We start from the raw sequence: 19,275 nt of genomic DNA on the forward strand, positions 1-19,275 counted from the left end.
GGGAGTTTAGTCCAACGGTAGCTATTCCTGTAAATCCACCATGGCTTCTCCAGCCTCCAGTAGTTGATCTAGAAGTGTTGGAGAGACTACAGACATATAGGGAGGGTGTTGATCCATCTGATTTGTTTAAGAGACGTCTGGAAACTGTGTATAAGGATTTTGTGGTTATTTACACAATGGTTCAAAAGATACAAGGACAGGACCTACTGGGTCAGGATTTGTAGTGCAGGAACATGGGGTGGCAGTCAGGAAACGTATTACAGATCATCTGGCTGTATATACGGCAGAGCTGATGGCCATTCTGTTGGCCTTGCAGAGGGTGAAGGATGTAGTTACTTGCTCTAATTCATGTGCAGTGTTGATGAGTCTCCAGTCCTTTAGGTCACATAGCAGACAAGACCTGCTGTATGAGGTGCTACAAACCCATGGCAGGATTAGACAGATGGGCATACAGACAAGTTTTACTTGGGTCCCAGCCCATGTGGGGTTGGAGGGGAATGAGGCAGCTGATATACTGGCTAAACAAGCACTTAGTAGTGGGAATGTTGATGTTGTAGTTTTAATGAGCAAGGCAGAGGCAAAAAGCCTGATATGGACAGTGATGGTGCAGAGATAGCAGGAGCAGTGGAATTGAGATACTAAGGGCAGGCATTTATTTCAAGTACAGAGGAAAGTCGGGAAGGGGAGGATGGCAGGAAGGGACATAAGAGAGGAGGCTATTTTTACAAGATTAAGGGTGGGACACAGCCAGTAGATTAAGGGTGGGACACAGCCAGTAGATTAAGGGTGGGACACAGCCAGTAGATTAAGGGTGGGACACAGCCAGTAGATTAAGGGTGGGACACAGCCAGTAGATTAAGGGTGGGATACAGCCAGTAGATTAAGGGTGGGACACAGCCAGTAGATTAAGGGTGGGACACAGCCAGTAGATTAAGGGTGGGACACAGCCAGTAGATTAAGGGTGGGACACAGCCAGTAGATTAAGGGTGGGACACAGCCAGTAGATTAAGGGTGGGACACAGCCAGTAGATTAAGGGTGGGATACAGCCAGTAGATTAAGGGTGGGACACAGCCAGTAGATTAAGTGTGGGACACAGCCAGTAGATTAAGGGTGGGACACAGCCAGTAGATTAAGGGTGGGACACAGCCAGTTGATTAAGGGTGGGACACAGCCAGTAGATTAAGGGTGGGACACAGCCAGTAGATTAAGGGTGGGACACAGCCAGTTGAATAAGACCTTAAATGTGATAGGAAAGCATCCAACAGGAAAGTGTGATTATTGACAGGAAACAGAGACTGTGGAGCCTGTATTGCTGCAGTGTGGAGAGTATCAGAGGGAAAGAGAGAGGCTGACATCTAGTATGATAAGAAGAGGATACAGGAAATAAGTTCAGAGTAGATTGAGTGGAACTTCATTAAATATAGTTTCAAATATTTTGTCATATAATTTTAAGAGCAACGGGGCTGGCTGGAAGAATTGAGCTTTCCGTCTCTCTGGCCCAAACTCCAATACAGTAGGTGGCGGTAACGCACCATAACGTCTCACTAGAACATCTTTGATACCGTTGGATGCCAAACACGTATAAACCCCACCGAAGAAGAGGAAGAAAACAACCCGGAAGCACGTGGAAAGAAAACAGAAAATGCGAGGCTGCTAGGAGTTGCAAACGATTATATGTCAATTTATCGTTTGTTGAGTCACCGGAATAGAGACAGCATTTTTTGGAAGATCACATTTCTAGGCAACAGAAAAAGTTATCCCACTAGTAAGATAGCTAGCAAGCTAACTTTACTCCACTGAGCTTCTCAACATGGTTCGGGCGCTAAGGTACGTTAGCTAGATTTCTTTGTATAAACAGTTATATGCTAGACATTTGACCTTTACATTGTCATATGAGATGCCAATATTGTAGTCTTTATGATGTCCAGGGCACTGTTTTTCAAAAGTTATCTATATGTCGCCTATCGAATACGATCAAATACATATGAATAGAACGGGAGTTACCGTTCAAGTACATGTTTCGTCCGTTCTATTCATTCAATATCTATGCATTTAATCATATCCGAGAGGCGAAATCCAAATAGATTACTTTCGAAAAACTGGGCCCTGGCTTGGATGTGACAACTTAAACCCCCTACTCCACTCAGAACCAAACGCGCCCCTCCGGTGAAGAAGACGGAACAGTTTGACGAAGATGACCCTAAAGCATTCAAGGACATGCCTGTCCCAGATAAGGTACAGTCTATATATGTTATGGAGAAGCCTGTGTGACTAGAAGTGTGATTTAACTTCACATGTTATCAACATCAACAGAGTTGTTTGTCATTGTTGCTGTTGACTGATTTTTGAAAGTTTCCGTCCAACCTCCTTTCAACGTACAATCTTTTTAAGAGATCCTCGCAGTATACAAAGGACAAGGTCGACGAGTTCCACGATGACAAAATCTCGGTGAGTCTCCCATCTGTATATTTGAAGAGTTCAACTTCTTAACCCTGGTTCTTTTTAACCCTACTCCGTCTTAATGTTGCGTATGTTTGCCACTATAGAAACTCATGGCACGTGGTGTTCAGATGGACAGTGACCAGGAAGATGGTGATGATGAGGTGAGTCAAAGGCCAACAACTGCAGGTGAGCAGTATCTAATAGAGCAGAACTTGAATGACTTACCCGTGCAAACGTCACATTGAGCCAATGAGTGTCGTGTGGTTTGCAGGAGGAAGTGATGGCTCTGGACCTCACTGACTCGGAGGAAGAGGAGGAGGAAGAGGAGGAGGAGGAGGAGGAAGAAGAGGCTGATATGGACAGTGATCTGGAGGGGAAGAAGGATGATTGTAATTATACAACCCAATGTCAACCTACTATAGCAGTTTTTGTACCCACTCAACTATTAACCTGTTTTTTTCCCTGCGTGTGTATTTTGCTGAATTAACATATTAAATGTGGTTGTTTTCTCCTAGATCTCCCCAATGATATGGCATGGGGAAACAGGAAGAAGATGTTCTATGACTCTGACTATGTGGCTGCCAGTGAGTATTTCACATGTTTATTCATTCATATTATTGAGACCCGTTACCTGTAGTCTTTTATGATTCCTGAATGTTTATATCTGGTTGATGTAGTTACGTTTTTTTGACCTCCTCGTAGGCGGTTTCCTTGAAACGACTCGCTTTTTTGTTTGTTGCAGAGGGGAAATCGCAGCAAGACGCAGAGGCAGAGGATGAAGAGGAAGAGGAAGAAGCTAAGAATATTCAGAGACGATTGGCTGCCGATCTTAGCGAGGAGGACTATGATCTTAACCTCCTTCAGGTATACATTATCAGCAACAAAGTATATACAGTTGAAGTCGGATGTTTACATACACTTAGGTTGGAGTCATTAAAACTAGTTTTTCAACCACTCCACAAGTTTCTTGTTAAGAAACTATAGTTTTGACAAGTTGGTTAGGACATCTACATTGTGCGTGACACAATTAATTTTTCCAAAAATTGTTCACATATTTAATTTATAATTCACTGTGTCACAATTCCAGTGGGTCAGAGGTTTCCATATACTAGGTTGGCTCTGCCTTTAAACAGCTTGAAAAATTCCAGAAAATGGTGTCATGGCTTTATAAGCTTCTGATAGGCCAATTGACATCATTTGAGTCAATTGGAGGTGTATTTGTTGATGTATTTTTCACGGCCTACAATCAACCTCAGTGCCTCTTTGCTTGACATCATGGGACAATTAAAAGAAATCAGCCAAGACCCCATAAAAAATGATTGACCTCCTCAAGTCTGGTTCATCCTTGGGAGCAAGGATAAACACCATGGGACCACACAGCCGTCATACTGCTCAGGAAGGAGACTCATTCTGTCAACTAGAGATGAATGTACTTTGGTGTGAAAAGTGCAAATCAATCCCAGAACAACAGCAAAGGACCTTGTGAAGATGCTGGAGGAAACGGGTACAAAAGTATCTATATCCACAGTAAAACAAGTCCCATATCGACATAACCTGAAAGGCCGCTCAGCAAGGAAGAAGCCACTGCTCCAAAACCGCCATTAAAAAAGACAGACTATGGTTTACAACTGCACATGGGGACAAAGATCATACTTTTTGGAGAAATGTCTAATGAAACAAAAATAGAACTGTTTGGCCATAATGACCATCGTTATGTTTGGCGGAAAAGGGGGAGGCTTGCAAGCCGAAGAACACCATCCCAACCGTGAATCACGGGGGTGGCAGCATCATGTTGTGGGGGTGCTTTGCTGCAGGAGGGACTGGTGCGACTCACAAAATAGATGGCATCACAAGGACAGAAAATGATGTGGATATATTGAAGCAACATCTCAAGACATCAGTCAGGAAGTTAAAGCCTGGTCGCAAATGGGTCTTCCAAATGGACAATGACCCCAAGCATACTTCCAAAGTTGTGGCAAAATGGCTTAAGGACAACAAAGCCAAGGTATTGGAGTGGCCATCACAAAGCCCTGACCTCAATCCTATAGAAAATGTGTGGGCAGAACTGAAAAAGCATGTGTGAGCAAGGAGGCCGACAAACCTGACTCGGTTACACCAGCTCTGTCAGGAGGAATTGGACAAAATTCACCCAACTTATTGTGGGAAGCTTGTGGAAGGCTACCTGAAACGTTTGACTCAAGTTAAACAATTTAAAGGCAATGCTACCAAATACTAATTGAGTGTATGTAAACTTCTGACCCACTGGGAATGTGATGAAAGATATAAAAGCTGAAATAAATAATTATCTTCTATTATTCTGACATTTCACATTCTTAAAGTGGTGATCCTAACTGACCTAACACATGCAAATTTTCCGAGGATTAAATGTCAGGAATTGTGAAAAACTGAGTTTAAATGTGTTTGGCTAAGGTGTATGTAAACTTCCGACTTCCCCTGTACATGCTTGAGCCTCTAGCTCTATCGAAGTAAATAAATACATTTTCCTGTTGTCCTCATTGTGTGTCTGTATGTGTAGGAGTTTGCTGTAGAGGAGCAGGGGTGGAGAAGGAGAGGATTGTGAAGGACCTGCAGCAGATGTCCCAGAAGGAGAAGATGAAGCTGCTGAAGAAAGAGTCACCAGAGCTACTGGAGCTCATTCAGGACTTTAAGGCAAAGGTGTGATAACCACAACATCACTACTACTCCATGTGCAACAGGATAAGAAACATAGTGTAATCCACTCTTAATGTTGTTGAGCCTGTAACAAGCGTTACAGTTACTAATGGTGGTATTGTGTGGTAATGCCGTGCTGTTTGCCAATGGTGGTGTGTGCAGTTGGCAGAGCTGAAGGACGAGCTGCAGCCTCTTTTGGAGATGGTCAACGATGGACGGATCCCACCAGGAAAGGGTGCCAACTACCTCAGGACCAAACAGCAGCTTTATCTAAAGTAAGTGTGAATGTTATTTGTGACATAAATTGCATGAAGAATGCCAATGAGAATGGCCTCGCTTATGGTTATTTCTGTCCTTAGTTACTGCACAAACATCAGTTTCTACCTGGTCCTGAAAGCAAAGCGTATTCCCGCACACAACCACCCTGTGATTGAAAGACTGTTGACTTACAGAAATGTGAGTAGATGCATTTGTGATTTGATCCAATTGTAGGTATACTGTATGTAGTGAACTTAACACAGTGCTTGTCATGTAGTTTGTATGATTCTGATTGTGTCCTATAATAATTGCGTTCTCTGACTTTCCCTGCAGCTGATTAATGAGATGGGTGAGGTAGACGCTCGGCTTGCCCCACAGCTGCGCCAGCTGCTCTCTGCAGACCAGAAGGAGAAGTCCGCTAGAAAGTCGGAGGGCAGCGTGCAGATCACCAACAAAAAGGTCAAGGTGAGAAATGAGTTGGATGTTGGTCCATTGGGTGATGTGGATGTTGCGTATACTTCAAGGTGGACTCAGTGATATGACGTAGATGCACAAAGTAAACGTATTGGGTCGATTTCTGCAACAACTTTGAGCGTCGAATCACAAGGCTAAACCTCTCTGCTGTGTTGGTCCCGTTGCTACCACACTGTAACAGCGCGAAGCGAACCCGTGCGCATATACTGTGTGAGAGGGAAGTCTTGCATCTCGCTCAACGCAATATCTGCGGCGCTGCTCGTGGCAATGTCATTTTGCCGGGTCTACCTTTAAACTGGACTGCTCCCTATGTTGTCAGGTATCTGAAGAGGCTGGGGCGGAATCATCTGAAGACTCATACTCTGACTTGGATGAGGAGGCTGCTCTGCGTTTCTACAGAGGTGTGGAGGAGCGGCTGAAACTGAAGAGGAAGAGCAAGGACCCGCAGGCTGAGGAAGGGTGAGCGTTACCCGAGTATATTATAGAGCACCACAGTGGTGTCATAATACCCATAAAACCTAGTGGTCAAACAGGGAAATGGTTCCAATCATTTCCCCACCATTCATTTTCCCCATAGGGGATTTTAGAAACACTTCAAATAAGGGCTGTGTTTCTTGTGGGCTTACCCTGGCCTAACGCTTTGATAACTGGGTAAATCTCTCTCTTTCAGACAAGGTGACTTTTATCAATATATTCGACTCTATTTAAACTCAGATTCAAAAATGCTAATTAGCTTCACATTAGACATCAAAAATCATCAAAAAGTAACACAAGAAAATTGCATGGCAATAAAGAGGCTATATACAGGGGGTGGCAGTACCGAGTCAAAGTGCTGGGGTACAGGTTAGTAATTTGTAAAGTGACTATGGATAGATAATAAACCGTGAGTAGCAGCAGTGTAAAACAAAGGGGGGTGGTCAACGTAAATAGTCTGGGTGGCCATTTTATTAATTGTTCAGCAGTCTTATGGCTTGGGGGTAGAAGCTGTTAAGGAGTCTTTTGGACCTAGACTTGGCGCTTCGGTAACGATTGCCATGCGGTAGCAGAGAGAACAGTCCATGACGAGGGTGGCTGGTGTATTGGGCCGTACGCCCTAACCTCTGTAGCGCCTTGCAGTCAGATGCCGAGCAGTTTCCATACCAGGCGGTGATGCAACCGGTCAGGAGATTCTCTGTTGCAGCTGTAGAACCTTTTGAGGATCTGGGGACCCATACTAAGTATTTTCAGTCTCCTGGGGGGGGGGGTTGTCGTGCCCTCTTCACAACTGTCTTGGTGTGTTTGGACCATGATAGTTTGTGGATGCAGAGACCAAGGAACTCAACTCTCGACCCGCTCCACTACAGCCTGTTCGGCCCTCCTTTTCCTGTAGTCCATGGTCAGCTCTTTTGTCTTGCTTACCTTGAGGGAGAGGTTGTTGTCCTGGCACCACACTGTCAGGTCTCTGACCGCCTCCATATAGGCTGTCTCAACGTTGTCGGTGATCAGTTCTACCACCATTGTGTGGTCAGCAAACTTAATGATGGTGTTGGAGTTGTGCTTGGCCACACAGTCGTGGGTGAACAGGGAGTACAGGAGGGGACTAAGCATGCACACCTGAGGAGTCCCCGTGTTGAGGATTAGCGTGGCAAATGTGTTGTTGCCTACCCTTACGACCTGGGGGGGGGCCGTCAGGAAGTCCAGGATCCAATTGCAGAGGGAGGTGTTTTTAGTCCCAGGGCCCTTAGCTTGGTGTAAGTAAGAATTTGTACACACTAGGAGCGCCCCTTCTGGGTGAGCATTTTCTTGTTTTCCTATGGACTTATACAGGTCGTTGAGTGCGGACATCATGCAATACTGCAAACCTCTGCAAGCTCCTGCTGACATCTGCTAACAGGTATCGTGTCAATTTAAAACTTGCCCAAGACCGTTCACAGAATTGTCAATTTAAAGAAATGTTGCCAATTTATTAATTACAACATTTTAGCTTACAAATAGTTAACCCAGAGATTCTTAGGGTTGCCTCGATTCGTCAGTCTCATCCAGATCATCATGGCATTTGTAGTTTTTATTGTAGCCACATTAGCAGATAATTGGCATTTCATGGGTTGGGGGTAAATACAAGCGAATATATTGATGTTATCAAAACGTCACACCGGGGTAAGCCTTCACGAAATACAGCCCTTATTTTAAGTGCCCTTACAAAAAAGGATTGCAGTCAGTGCAGTATGCTGCAAATACTGCGTCCAAAATAAGTATTTTTTACTGCAGTAGTTTTGTAGTGTAACTGCAGTTAGTGTGGTATAACTGCAGTCCTCTGCAATTGTCCAAAATACCAGACGACTGCAGTTTCAAAACGGCACCCTTTTTTTGTAAGGCTGTTTCTAAAAGATCCCCTACGTGAAAAATTAATGGTGGAAAAACGATTCTAACCATTTCCCTGTTTGACCGGATATTGGGTTTGATGGGTATTAGGACATACTGTGATTCTCTAATCAGGTTCAAAGAGTAGGAATGAGATGGGCAGGGTTTGATGGGTATTAGGACATACTGTGATTCTCTAATCAGGTTCAAAGAGTAGGAATGAGATGGGCAGGGTTTGATGGGTATTAGGACATACTGTGATTCTCTAATCAGGTTCAAAGAGTAGGAATGAGATGGGCAGGGTTTGATGGGTATTAGGACATACTGTGATTCTCTAATCAGGTTCAAAGAGTAGGAATGAGATGGGCAGGGTTTGATGGTAGATCTGTTTCCTCGTAGCAGATTGGAGGCGGCAGGAGATGACTATGTGGATCCAGATGCCAAGAGACGCATTACCTACCAGGTACAGTGTAACACCCTCTGAGAATTAGAAATTAGTTACACACACACACATTCAAGTATACAGCAGCCATGATTTATTGTACATCTTAGCCTTTATGTACAATATGAACTGGTTCATGTCTCTTGTTCACATTTTCATTGTACAAAGCACAGTATGAGGCATTTATTCTCCCAATACATGAACATGGCCTTCAGATCGATCTTGTACTTTGTATGGAAGAGTATTATATTCCCTTCCTAGTTTAAACCATTAGTCTAATTAGCACATGTTGATCTATCCTTTCTGAAGATGGCCAAGAACAAAGGGCTTACACCAAAGAGGAAGAAGATTGACCGCAATCCCAGGGTCAAACACAGAGAGAAGTTCAGACGAGCCAAGATCCGCAGAAAGGGACAGGTTTGTAGACTACATTTAAATGTGGAAGTTGCAGTGTACACAAATCCTATGAATGATTGACTATAAGTGCTTTGCAGGAATTACTGACACCTTCAGGCAGATCTTTCAGAACCACTGCTGTGTACTGATATTATATACAGTATTTGAAAGCAAAATTGACAACTTGTATCGTTTAACTTGTCAATTATGGGCCAAATTACAAAAAGACTGGAATTCCTAGTTCTTCAAACAAATCTACATTAAATACTTTCATGTATTCCAGGTTCGTGAAGTCCGTCGTGAGGAGACAAGATACAGTGGAGAGCTGTCTGGTATTCGTGCTGGTGTTAAAAAGAGTGTCAAACTCAAGTAACCAACCCAACTGTTTCATTTAAGGAAGAATGTCAACAGTTCCCTGTGGACTGGAGGCGATTTGTGTGATTTCTCCAGCACAATGTAATACCAACATACAGTTGGGGTTTAATGTCCCAAGTCTGTCACTTTACCGATGTAAATGTCTGACATTGTCAGAGTAATCTACTTTGTTGTAATGAAACTGCAATAAAGTTGTTCTTAAGTCAAACTTCGTTTGGTAATAACGTTCCACAACCCACATGTTGTAATCTGCATCCTGACAAGATGGTATGAAACAAAGTTAAGATGCTCAAGGATCCGTTTGCTGTCGTTATGTAATGTTTAAAAAAAAAATTTAGGCAGAGGGTGAGTACTGAAACCTGCTTACCCATACACATGAATGTCTGGTCTAGGTGGGTGAAAGCCAAGCCAGATAAAATAATGATCCAAACTCAACAAGAATGAATTACAGCCAGATTTAAAACTGAGTTTAGTACATGAGATTGTCCCAAGCCCGGGGACTTGCACTGTACATTAGTGTTCTTACAAGTAGCCAGGTCTCCTAGTAAGCAGCATGGTTTAGGGCAGAACCCAATTAGTCAACTGGTCGATTGTTTGGTCATTAGGCTGTTAGTTGACCAAGGTTGTTTAGTCGACCGAGCAGTAACGTATATATATATATATATATACATACATACACTAACGTTCAAAAGTTTGGGGTCACTTAATGTCCTTGTTTTGAAAGAAGCCCTTCCCCCCCCCCCCATTAAAATGACATCAAATTGATCAGAAATACAGTGTAGACATTGTTAATGTTGTAAATGACTATTGTAGCAATACAGTGTAGACATTATTAATGTTGTAAATGACTATTGTAGCTGGGAACTGCATTTTAAAAAATCATTTAATGGAATATCTACATCAACAGTGAAGAGGCTACTCCAGGATGCTGGCCTTCTAGGCAGAGTTCCTCTTTTTCCAGTGTCTTATTTTGCCCATCTTAATCTTTCATTTTTTTTTATTGCCCAGTCTGAGACATGGCTTTTTCTTTGCCACCCTGCCTAAACGGCTAGCATCCCAGCCTCTTCACTGTTGATGTAGATATTCCATACTGTTATTTAAAAAATTGCAGTTTCCGGCTACACTGATAACGTTGTGGCTGGTGTTTTGCGGGTACTATTTAATGAAGTTGCTAGTTGAGGACTTGTGAGGTGTCTTTCTCAAATTAGACAATGTACTTGTCCTCTTGCTCAGTTGTGCACCAGGGCCTCCCACTCTTTCTATTCTGGTTAGTCAGATTGCGCTTTTCTGTGAAGGGAGTAGTACACAGTGCTGTATGAGCTCTTCAGTTTCTTGGCAGTTTCTTGCATGGAATAGCCTTCATTTCTCAGAACAAAAATAGACTGACGAGTTTCAGAAGAAAGTTATTTTTCTGGCCATTTTGAGCCTGTAATCGAACCCACAAATGCTGACGCTCCAGGTACTCAACTAGTCTAAAGGCCAGTTTTATTGCTTTCATCAGGACAACAGTTAAGCTGTGCTAACATGATTGCAAAGGGTTTTCTAATGATCAATTAGCCTTTTAAAATGATAAACTTGGATTAGCTAACACAACGTGCCATTGGAACACAGGTGGTTGCTGATAATGGGTCTCTACACCTATTTAAAGAAATCTGACCTTTCCAGCTATAAGTCATTTGCAACGTATTTCTAATCAATATGTTAATGGACAAAAAAGGGGCTTTTCTATAAAAAACAAGGATGTTTCTAAGTGACAACTTTTGAATGGTAGTGTAGGTTCTGGTACTGTTTATATTGAGGTGCAGGAGCGCCACAATTCTTAAGCTAATATATAAGAGGAACAGAAGCTCAAGCAGTAGAAAAATATTATATTATAAAAAAATGTGCCTGTACTCTGCTCCGGTGAGCTCCTGCCCAAGTCAAGCACTGCTTCTCTGCTCCGGTGAGCTCCTGCCCAAGTCAAGTACTGCTTCTCTGCTCCGGTGAGCTCCTGCCCAAGTCAAGCACTGCTTCTTATCCTAGTGCAAATAGCCTAAAGCTGTGTCTGTAGGCCCACAATATTTTATACAATTTTGCAGCTTTGCTAGTGCAAGCTTTGGGCTAGACCCAACTTAATAGATACACTGTTTCAAAATAGTTGCAGACAGGCCATGTGTAGACAGTGATTTATAGAATATTTCATTTTATCAGGTTATTTTCTACCTGCAGGCTGCAATGTTTTTATGTAGGCTATTTTGTTTCCTTCTGGTTATCTAGATCTCTGGTGCCCTCTTGAGGCACGTCTTATATCAAACTAAGTTTAAAGCGTCAGAAGATCCATGCCTATAGTTGAATTGATTAAAACACAAGGTATGTCTATATATGGAAAAATACACTTACAAATTTCAAACGATGAACTGGTCAAAATAACAGAACCTTCGGTCAACAAAATGTTTATTTAGTTGGGGAAAGCCCTAGCATGGTTAATTGGGGTCTCAGCCTTGTTGGGTTATGAATTGGCTGTGAGCTGCAGTCAGATTACTGACAATCCTGTCCTCAATCTCTACATCTCTGCTTGCTTCCTCATCTGTGAGTACCAGCTCAGCCTGAGTGTCAGGGGTCACCACCACTACATAACCTCGTCTGGTGTCCAGTACATTGGCTACCACAGCCTGGTGCCGATAGGTGGCCAGAGCCCGCCGAGCTCTGTCCAGCAGGATGGATGGGTCTGTTTCCAGCTTGAAGGAAATCACAAATGCTTGAGGGGCCCAGTCCTTCACCAGCGGCGACAACATCTTGGGGACCATCTTCATACTGATCTACACGACAGGAAAGAATCTTGACTTAACAGTGGATCTCTAATAAAGAGCATGTGCCGTTGTATTTGATGGCTTTCTTTACTCACCTGAAGTGGTCCATTGGAAGACTGGATCTTGTGCTCTGGCATGTCAGACGCTGGGATGTAGAAATCTGACACTGCTGCAGCCAAATAAAACATAGCGTTGGACCCTGAGTGGAATGAACATAGAGCGCATGTTAGTTATCCCTGCACATGGAGGTACTGTACATCTTAACAAGCCCTGCTACCACTAGTTGAGTGTCAGTACCTACCTATGGGGCTGAGTGCCTGTGCTGCTGCTTTGAGGAGGTGCAGGTACTCGGATAGGGTGCTGAACTCCACAGGCAGAAGAAGCCCTGCCTTTTTCACCGCCTGGTAACGCATCAGGATTTTGGTAATGTTGGGAAGTGCATGCTGGTTGACCACGACTTGGTCAGAGACCGAACCCCCCTTTCCACTCTCCAGCTGTAGGCTGTCCAGCAGATTAATCCCAGAGTAGAGGCGTGTGAAAGGATATAAGGAACGGTGTCTGTGCAGGAAGATCACAGCATAGCCTGACTCAAGGAAGTACTCTGCCGAGGAGGCTCCGCGCCGGCCACTGCTGAAGTTATCCAGGAAGCGGACGGTGCGGGACTCCAGGGGGACTTTGGTACCTCCTGAGGTGATAAGCACTACCCTGTGCCCTGCAGCCCTGTGCTGCACAGCAAAAGCTGCCATCTGCCCTTTGACCTCCTCTACATGGGAGGGAACAGCAAATTCTTCAGACAGCTTCCCTTCTGCAGTGAGGGTCCTGGGGTCTGCCATGCCTGGTTGGCCGAGGAGAGGGGGGAACATCAGCTTACAAGACAAATATTACATTGAAAAGGAATGTGAAACCTAACATGCATTGCAGAGTATGTAGAGTATGTAATTAAGCAATAAGGCATGGGGGGGGTATGGCCAATATACCACGGCTGAGGGATGTTCTTATGCACAACATGGAGTGCCTGGATACAGCCCTTAGCCATGGTATATTGGCCGTATACCACAAACCTCCACGGTGCCTTATTGCTATTATAAACTACTTAACAACGGAATTATAGCTGTAAAAATAAATGTTGTCATACCTGTGGTATACAGTCTGATATACCACGGCTGTCAGCCACTCAGCATTCAGGGATCAAACCACCCAGTATATAATTTGGTTTAAAGCTGCAATATGTAACTTTTTGGGTGACCAAACCAGATTTACATACAAAATGTGAGTTTTAGATCTATATTACTCATCGAAAGCAAGTCTAAGAAGCGGTTGAACTGTTTTGTGTTATTTCTATGCTTCACATTCTAATGTTTCGTTTTTGCGTCTTTGGTTTTGTATACCAGCTTTACACTGCTGAAAATGCAATATTTTTGGTTATGGACAAGACATTTCACAGCGGTTTAGATAGAACAATGATTCTCAACACTATACCTGTTTTTTTGTTGTTGTCACAAACTGAAATTAGGGGAACTATTCGAATGTTAACAATCAAGAAATGGCCGTGCACCGTTAAAGTCGTGGAGAGGACCAAGCCATCAATATCTTAGATAAAGTACGTTTTTGGTAGGAATAAGGATACTTGTGACCTTGACAAACTTGAGGGGACGAACAGTAGTCACTGGTTGATTATTTGAAAGAGTATCTGGTTTGCCTCTATGATACGTAAGCATGTTAGACTCACCTTTGTCTACTAGCTACAACTTTACTGCACTTTACAGCAGTTAACGTTATGCGGTTCACACTAGCTGCTATTACAAGGAAGTTCATTGGCATGGAACACGCACCTAAGATCATTCGGCTAATGTTGCAGTTATCAGTGAATTAGCTTAATATTCATATGAATCTTATTCATGAATAAAAACATTCCTTACTTTTAAAAGGCACCGAGGGAAAAACGTAGCTAATGATTGAGAGGTACCGGGCGACTTCCTGATGCTGTCTGGCGTGATGTCTTCTTCGATTAGCTACATTCATTGGAATGTAAAGAACTCGAAATTATGTCGCCGCCTAACGTCGTGGAGGTTGAATTGGCAGGTGACTGCATTACAAATGACTCCAACAACAAAGGGAATGTAGGGGCTAGCCTAAATATTGTGTTTCAGTTATTTAACACGCTTAAACATTTTTTTCCGATATAATAACAACCCAAGTAGTGATTCAGTGGCCCTTTTCCTAGATACTTTTAGTCACAGGCAAACAACCTCCTGTCCCATGAAGGTCCAGACCTGGCAGGGGCTGTAGTAAGCTTCCTTAGAAAGGCTATACAAATAAGGCAAACGTCAAACAAAAGTCGGAGACTGCAGGATTTACCACTCCGCTGCCAGCAATGAAGTGATTCAGGGGGAACACCTGAGCTAAAAATCAGCGACAGGACAAGTGCACTACCTACAAGTCCACATCTCTTGGCAGATGCTGCAGTCCTGAAAGCAACATATAGGAGAAGATAGTGGAAACTGAGGTTTTGTTTGAAACTGCTATAATGAGTCGGGTGAAAATAATAGCACAGAGATTAATGGGTTGTGATTGAATAAGTGGGATGGATATTGTTTGTCGAAGTGTCAATTTCTGTATTTTGTTTGGCGTTGTTTTGCAGTCTTTCACGCAATGGATTTGTATTTTCTCATTCAATACCCCGCCCAGCTGGTGGCGGTAATGCACTATTAATATTGGATGCCAAACGCCGTTAAACCCCATCGAAGAAGAAAAAGAGGCTATAATCCGCTTTCAGTGAGCTCCAAAAGGGACAGTGACAAGTGTTTTGTTGTTTTGTCTGTGCTCCAGCACTTTGGATTTGAAATGATACAATAACTAAGAGGTTAAAATGCAGACTTTAAGCTTTCATTTGAGGCTATTTTCATCCATATCGGGAGAACTGGTCAGAAAGTACAGCAATTACAGCTTGTGACGCTACAAACTTGTTGGTTGCAATTGCTATTTGTTTTGGATGTGTTTCAGATGATTTTGTGCCCAATAGAAATGAATGTTAAAAAAATGTATTATCATTTTTGAGTCACTTTTATTGTAAATAAGAATAGGATATGTTTCTAAACACTTCTATATTAATATGGACGCTTCGGTGATTACGGATAGTCCTGAATGAATCGTGAATAATGATGAGTGAGAAAGCTACAGACGCACAGTTATCATACCCCCAAGACATGCTGACCTCTTACCATTACAATAACAGGGAAGGTTAGTATTTTGGGGGGTGGGTATGATGAACTGGTTTGGTGGATACCAGGATAATGGTCTGGGGCTCTTTTTCGTGGTTCGGGCTAGGCCCCTTAGCTCTAGTGAAGGGAAATCTTAATGCTACAGCATACAATTACATTCTCGATGATTCTGTGCTTCCAACTTTGCGGCAAAAGTTTGGGGAAGGCCCTATCCTGTTTCAGCACGACAATGCCCCCGTGCACAAAGGGGGACTGAGGCTGCTACCCCGACCTTGGTGAACATGGTGGCTAGTCACCTTCAACATGCTAAATCATATCATCACATTTTATTTATTGATTTTATTCCAGCTTTCAATACAATGCAAATACACATACTGCTGAAACGACTACTGTACCTGAATGTCAATGGAGGACTCGCAGGTTGGATCAAGGACTTTTTAACTGACCGCCCACAGAGGGTCCTCATGAATGGGGCCCTCTCTGATGTACTGACCCTGAACACAGGGGTATGTCCTTTCACTGTTGTAGTTTACATTTACATTTAAGTCATTTAGCAGACGCTCTTATCCAGAGCGACTTACAAATTGGTGCATTCACCTTATGACATCCAGTGGAACAGTCACTTTACAATAGTGCATCTAAATCTTAAAGTTCTTTATCTACACTAACGAGATGAAGAGCCGAGGAAACAATGTGAGCCTTTTAAAGTACGCGGATGACATGGCTCTGGTAGGACTCTTTTTTTAAAAGATGCTACATCAGATGGGGACAGCTATTTTAAACAGACCAACAACCTTCAAGAATGGTGTCGGTCAAGTGGCCTCCACATCAATGTGGAAAAGACAAAGGAGCTGATCATCAAGGGCAACAACTTGCCAATGCCCCAACCACTCTCTCTGAACGACCAACCATTGGAGGTGGTTGAGGGTTTTAAATACCGAGGGACACAAATTGATAACAAGCTAAGTTTTACAGAGAATGCAGACTGCAGTTGTAAAAAAAAAAATAAAGCAAGCCAACGCCTGTTAATCAGGAAATGAATGGGGTTTGAGGTCAGCCAGGATGCTTTGGAGAGGGTGTACTGCAGCACTGCAGCTTGGTGGAGAGCATCCTCACGTTCAATATGACAGTCTGCTATGGTAATCTGAGTGTGAGGAGCAAAAGGAAACTGACCAGAATAGGAAACACAGCCAGCAAAGTCGACCACATGCACATTTGAGAATTCTGATCCACAAGGCAACCAAAAAGAAGGCTGGCTGTTGTTGGCGACCACTCCCACCCTCAGTTTGAGGCTTCCCTCTGGCTGGTGCTTCAGAATGCCCATGTGTAAACAGTATAACTTTAGACCGTCCCCTCGCCCATACCCTCTGCACACATCAACAACAGTCACCCACGAAGCATCGTTACCCATCGCTCCACAAAAGCCGCGGCCCTTGCAGAGCAAGGCGAACTACTACTTCAAGGTCTCAGAGCAAGTGACGTCACCGATTGAAACGCTATTTAGCGCGCACCGCTAAACTAGCCGTTTCACATCCGTTACACATGGCCAAGAAAAACGTGTTCAAACATTCACTCGTTCCTTGTGCTTGTTGGACTACTAAATGCAAAGTACATTGTATCGGTATATGTACTTATCTATCTAGTGCAGTTGGGACTGTGGTCGGTTGGGAGTGAATGTATTAATGTCCTCTATGTTGTTAGTGTATGCAACATGATGGACTGACTGGTTTAAATGTGTATGTGAGAATGTACGTGATTACTTTAATTAAGGTGATGCCAAAGAAAAATGTCCATCCTGGATGGACAATAAAGTTATATTCTATTATATTAATTATTTTGGAATGAGATATTCGGCGAGCAGGTGTCCACATACTTTTGGTCATGTGTATTTGGACAGGAAGAAATATGAATCGCAACCTGTTTGCGGCGCAAGTGAAGCATTTTCAATGTTAATCCACTGGAGGTGCTGTTGCCTCACTAAAAACTGGATGAGGAAACTGAAATGATACTGAACTAGACGAGCTCAGATTAGACGTTTTTGAGTCCAGCAAGGTATGATGAATTGACCGAAATGTCAATGCATGTCTCATGAAGATGAACATTATTAAGATCCTAGCTGACAGGATGCTTCTAAAAACAGTGCAAAATATCTAAAGTCAATAAAATAGCAAAATAATTAATTTATTGCAAATAAATATGACCTCTAGTAGTACTGTAGTAACTCCTGTAATAAGATTATGAAGAGCTAACACCTCGAACACACCTACAGTATTTTTACGCAAAATGGTACGCAACATCATCTGGATATGTGTGCAACAAAATTTCAGCTTTCACATGCTACCATTTCCGCCAAGCCATCGATCTATGCATACAATTCGATGCATACCTTCGATATATTCAACGTATGCTCCACAAAGAACGCACTGCAACAGCCTCTACAACGCAATGCAGTATGGCTAATGCAGAGTTCCACTGGAAATGAATATACTTCTTCTGGTGTACCAAAATACAAAGCACTGCTGGAGTGATCGAGGCGTAAGAACACATAGAAACAACTTTTTTTGTATTTAGTTGTTATTACAATGATTGAGTAAATATGTGCTGTTATTCTTATTGTTATTCTTACTATAGTTATTACTATTGTTGTTTTTATTAAAGTAGTTGAAGAAGAGAGAGGACAGTGAAGTAGGGGACTAGTTTTTGTGGCTGTGTACATCTCCAAGTGCAGTTTGTAATTTGTGTCGTTCTCATGTTTCATGAACATTATTAAGATAATGCTCCATGTAGCTGACAGGATGCGTCTAACAGTGTAATAGATCTAAAGAAAGTCAAGAAAATAGGTCAATTAATAATGTCTTGCTGATAAATATAACCTCGAGTGGTACTGTAGTACGAGTATTAATAGCTAAGAAACAACGTTTTTTAAATCACGTATGTTGTTGTAATTATAATGATTGAGTAAATATGTGTTGTTATTATTATTGTGAACGTAGTTCTAGCAGAGGCAGAGAGAGAGGGGGACAGTGAAGTAGAGGACTAGTTTTTGTGGCTGTGTACATCGCCGAGTGCAGTAATGTAGCCAGTGCAGTTTGTAATTTGCGTCGTTCTCTGAATTGTATTGAAAGTAGTTCCGGGTATTTTTTTTTGTTGTAGCCTGTGTAGAAAACGACAGAGTCCCGGATGTTGGCTGTCGAGACTGGACTCGAGAGAAAGGCGAACGGGAAAAGGCAGAGAAGCCGAAGAGGGACGACACTGGCGAGAGTTCAACGGGTCTTACCTAGGACAAACTCCAAGAGCATAGGCACCTGAGGGACTTTGTTGTTGAAGAAGAGGTGAAAGGGGAGGGGGCAGATACTTCAATACTGCCCTGGACCAAGGTAACGACCTGACATACCCAGGGTAAGTGAGCTGTAAGAACATGGGAATGGTAGTTGAACTGAGGCCCATGAAATGGACGACTTTCATGGGGGAAGTGAGCAGTACTGAAGTTCTGGGGATTGAGTTCAGCAATCAGGCCTTGATAGTTTTTTAATTTTTTTTGCTGGGACGGGGTGTATAGGGACATCATTCGTAACGATCCAGGTAGCTCGTTTCCTAACACGATAACTAGCATGCTTGATCACAATGCGTAGGTAGCTAGCTATAACTCTCGAACTTGACAGTTAGCACCATTGACAACTGAACAACTTTGACAGCTAACGCCACGGTAGCATTCGTTTTTCCATATCTTTAGCTAACTAGCGATATTTAAAAGAAGCCCGACCATTCTTTGACAAGGTGTGTTGCTAAAAGGTTAGCCATTTTAGCAACATTTATCCAAGCTAAGTTGCTATCGTTAGCTAACTTGGGAATGGGTCACACTGT

The 19,275-nt window shown here is 42.9% G+C and overlaps 3 protein-coding genes across 4 annotated transcripts in view; 2 read left to right on the forward strand and 1 right to left on the reverse strand.

Annotated features, from left to right (window-relative positions):
- The first annotated feature begins 1,594 nt into the window (after positions 1–1,594).
- On the forward strand, positions 1,595–9,609 carry utp3 (UTP3 small subunit processome component). The gene is made up of 16 exons (XM_046336160.1): positions 1,595–1,828; positions 2,149–2,236; positions 2,393–2,449; positions 2,548–2,604; positions 2,715–2,832; positions 2,959–3,027; positions 3,186–3,328; positions 3,577–3,597; positions 5,009–5,119; positions 5,279–5,391; positions 5,476–5,572; positions 5,708–5,839; positions 6,168–6,307; positions 8,591–8,651; positions 8,940–9,047; positions 9,310–9,609. The coding sequence occupies exons 1-16, from the start codon at positions 1,812–1,814 to the stop codon at positions 9,397–9,399; spliced, it is 1,422 nt and encodes a 473-aa protein (XP_046192116.1). The 5' UTR covers positions 1,595–1,811; the 3' UTR covers positions 9,400–9,609.
- Positions 9,610–11,817: 2,208 nt separating this feature from the next.
- On the reverse strand, positions 11,818–14,266 carry ppcs (phosphopantothenoylcysteine synthetase). 2 transcript variants are annotated; one of them, XM_046336170.1, is made up of 4 exons: positions 14,110–14,266; positions 12,492–13,025; positions 12,286–12,389; positions 11,818–12,199 (listed from the first exon to the last, which is right to left on the reverse strand). In XM_046336170.1, exons 1-4 carry the CDS (start codon positions 14,210–14,212, stop codon positions 11,876–11,878), a joined length of 1,065 nt encoding a protein of 354 aa, XP_046192126.1. In that variant the 5' UTR covers positions 14,213–14,266; the 3' UTR covers positions 11,818–11,875. The 2 variants fall into 2 exon arrangements, with proteins under 2 accessions (XP_046192126.1, XP_046192134.1); XM_046336178.1 differs by lacking the exon at positions 14,110–14,266 and adding an exon at positions 13,920–14,085.
- A 4,247-nt stretch (positions 14,267–18,513) lies between these two features.
- The window catches only part of LOC124031537 (forkhead box protein J3-like), an 83,525-nt gene continuing 82,763 nt past the window's right edge, over positions 18,514–19,275 (forward strand). Inside the window, exon 1 of the mRNA XM_046342909.1 lies at positions 18,514–18,810. The gene's annotated coding sequence lies outside the window, so the exon portion shown is untranslated. The remainder of the gene's footprint in view (positions 18,811–19,275) is intronic.

This window comes from Oncorhynchus gorbuscha, linkage group LG03 (genome assembly GCF_021184085.1).
Source record: "Oncorhynchus gorbuscha isolate QuinsamMale2020 ecotype Even-year linkage group LG03, OgorEven_v1.0, whole genome shotgun sequence".
NCBI classification, from domain to species: Eukaryota; Metazoa; Chordata; class Actinopteri; order Salmoniformes; family Salmonidae; genus Oncorhynchus; species Oncorhynchus gorbuscha.

What these genes read in the sequence shown, in the direction of transcription:
- utp3 (XM_046336160.1), top strand. An exon ending in GGAGGGGAAGAAGGATGATT is followed by an intron (nt 2,833 to 2,958) that starts GTAATTATACAA and finishes GTTTTCTCCTAG; the next exon opens with ATCTCCCCAATGATATGGCA. An exon ending in AAACAGCAGCTTTATCTAAA is followed by an intron (nt 5,392 to 5,475) that starts GTAAGTGTGAAT and finishes TTCTGTCCTTAG; the next exon opens with TTACTGCACAAACATCAGTT.
- ppcs (XM_046336170.1), bottom strand. Translation starts at nt 14,212, where the DNA reads ATGAATGTAGCTAATCGAAGAAGACATCACGCCAGACAGCATCAGGAA. An exon ending in TCCCTCGGTGCCTTTTAAAA is followed by an intron (nt 13,026 to 14,109) that starts GTAAGGAATGTT and finishes TCGGCCAACCAG; the next exon opens with GCATGGCAGACCCCAGGACC. An exon ending in ACAGGCACTCAGCCCCATAG is followed by an intron (nt 12,390 to 12,491) that starts GTAGGTACTGAC and finishes CATTCCACTCAG; the next exon opens with GGTCCAACGCTATGTTTTAT.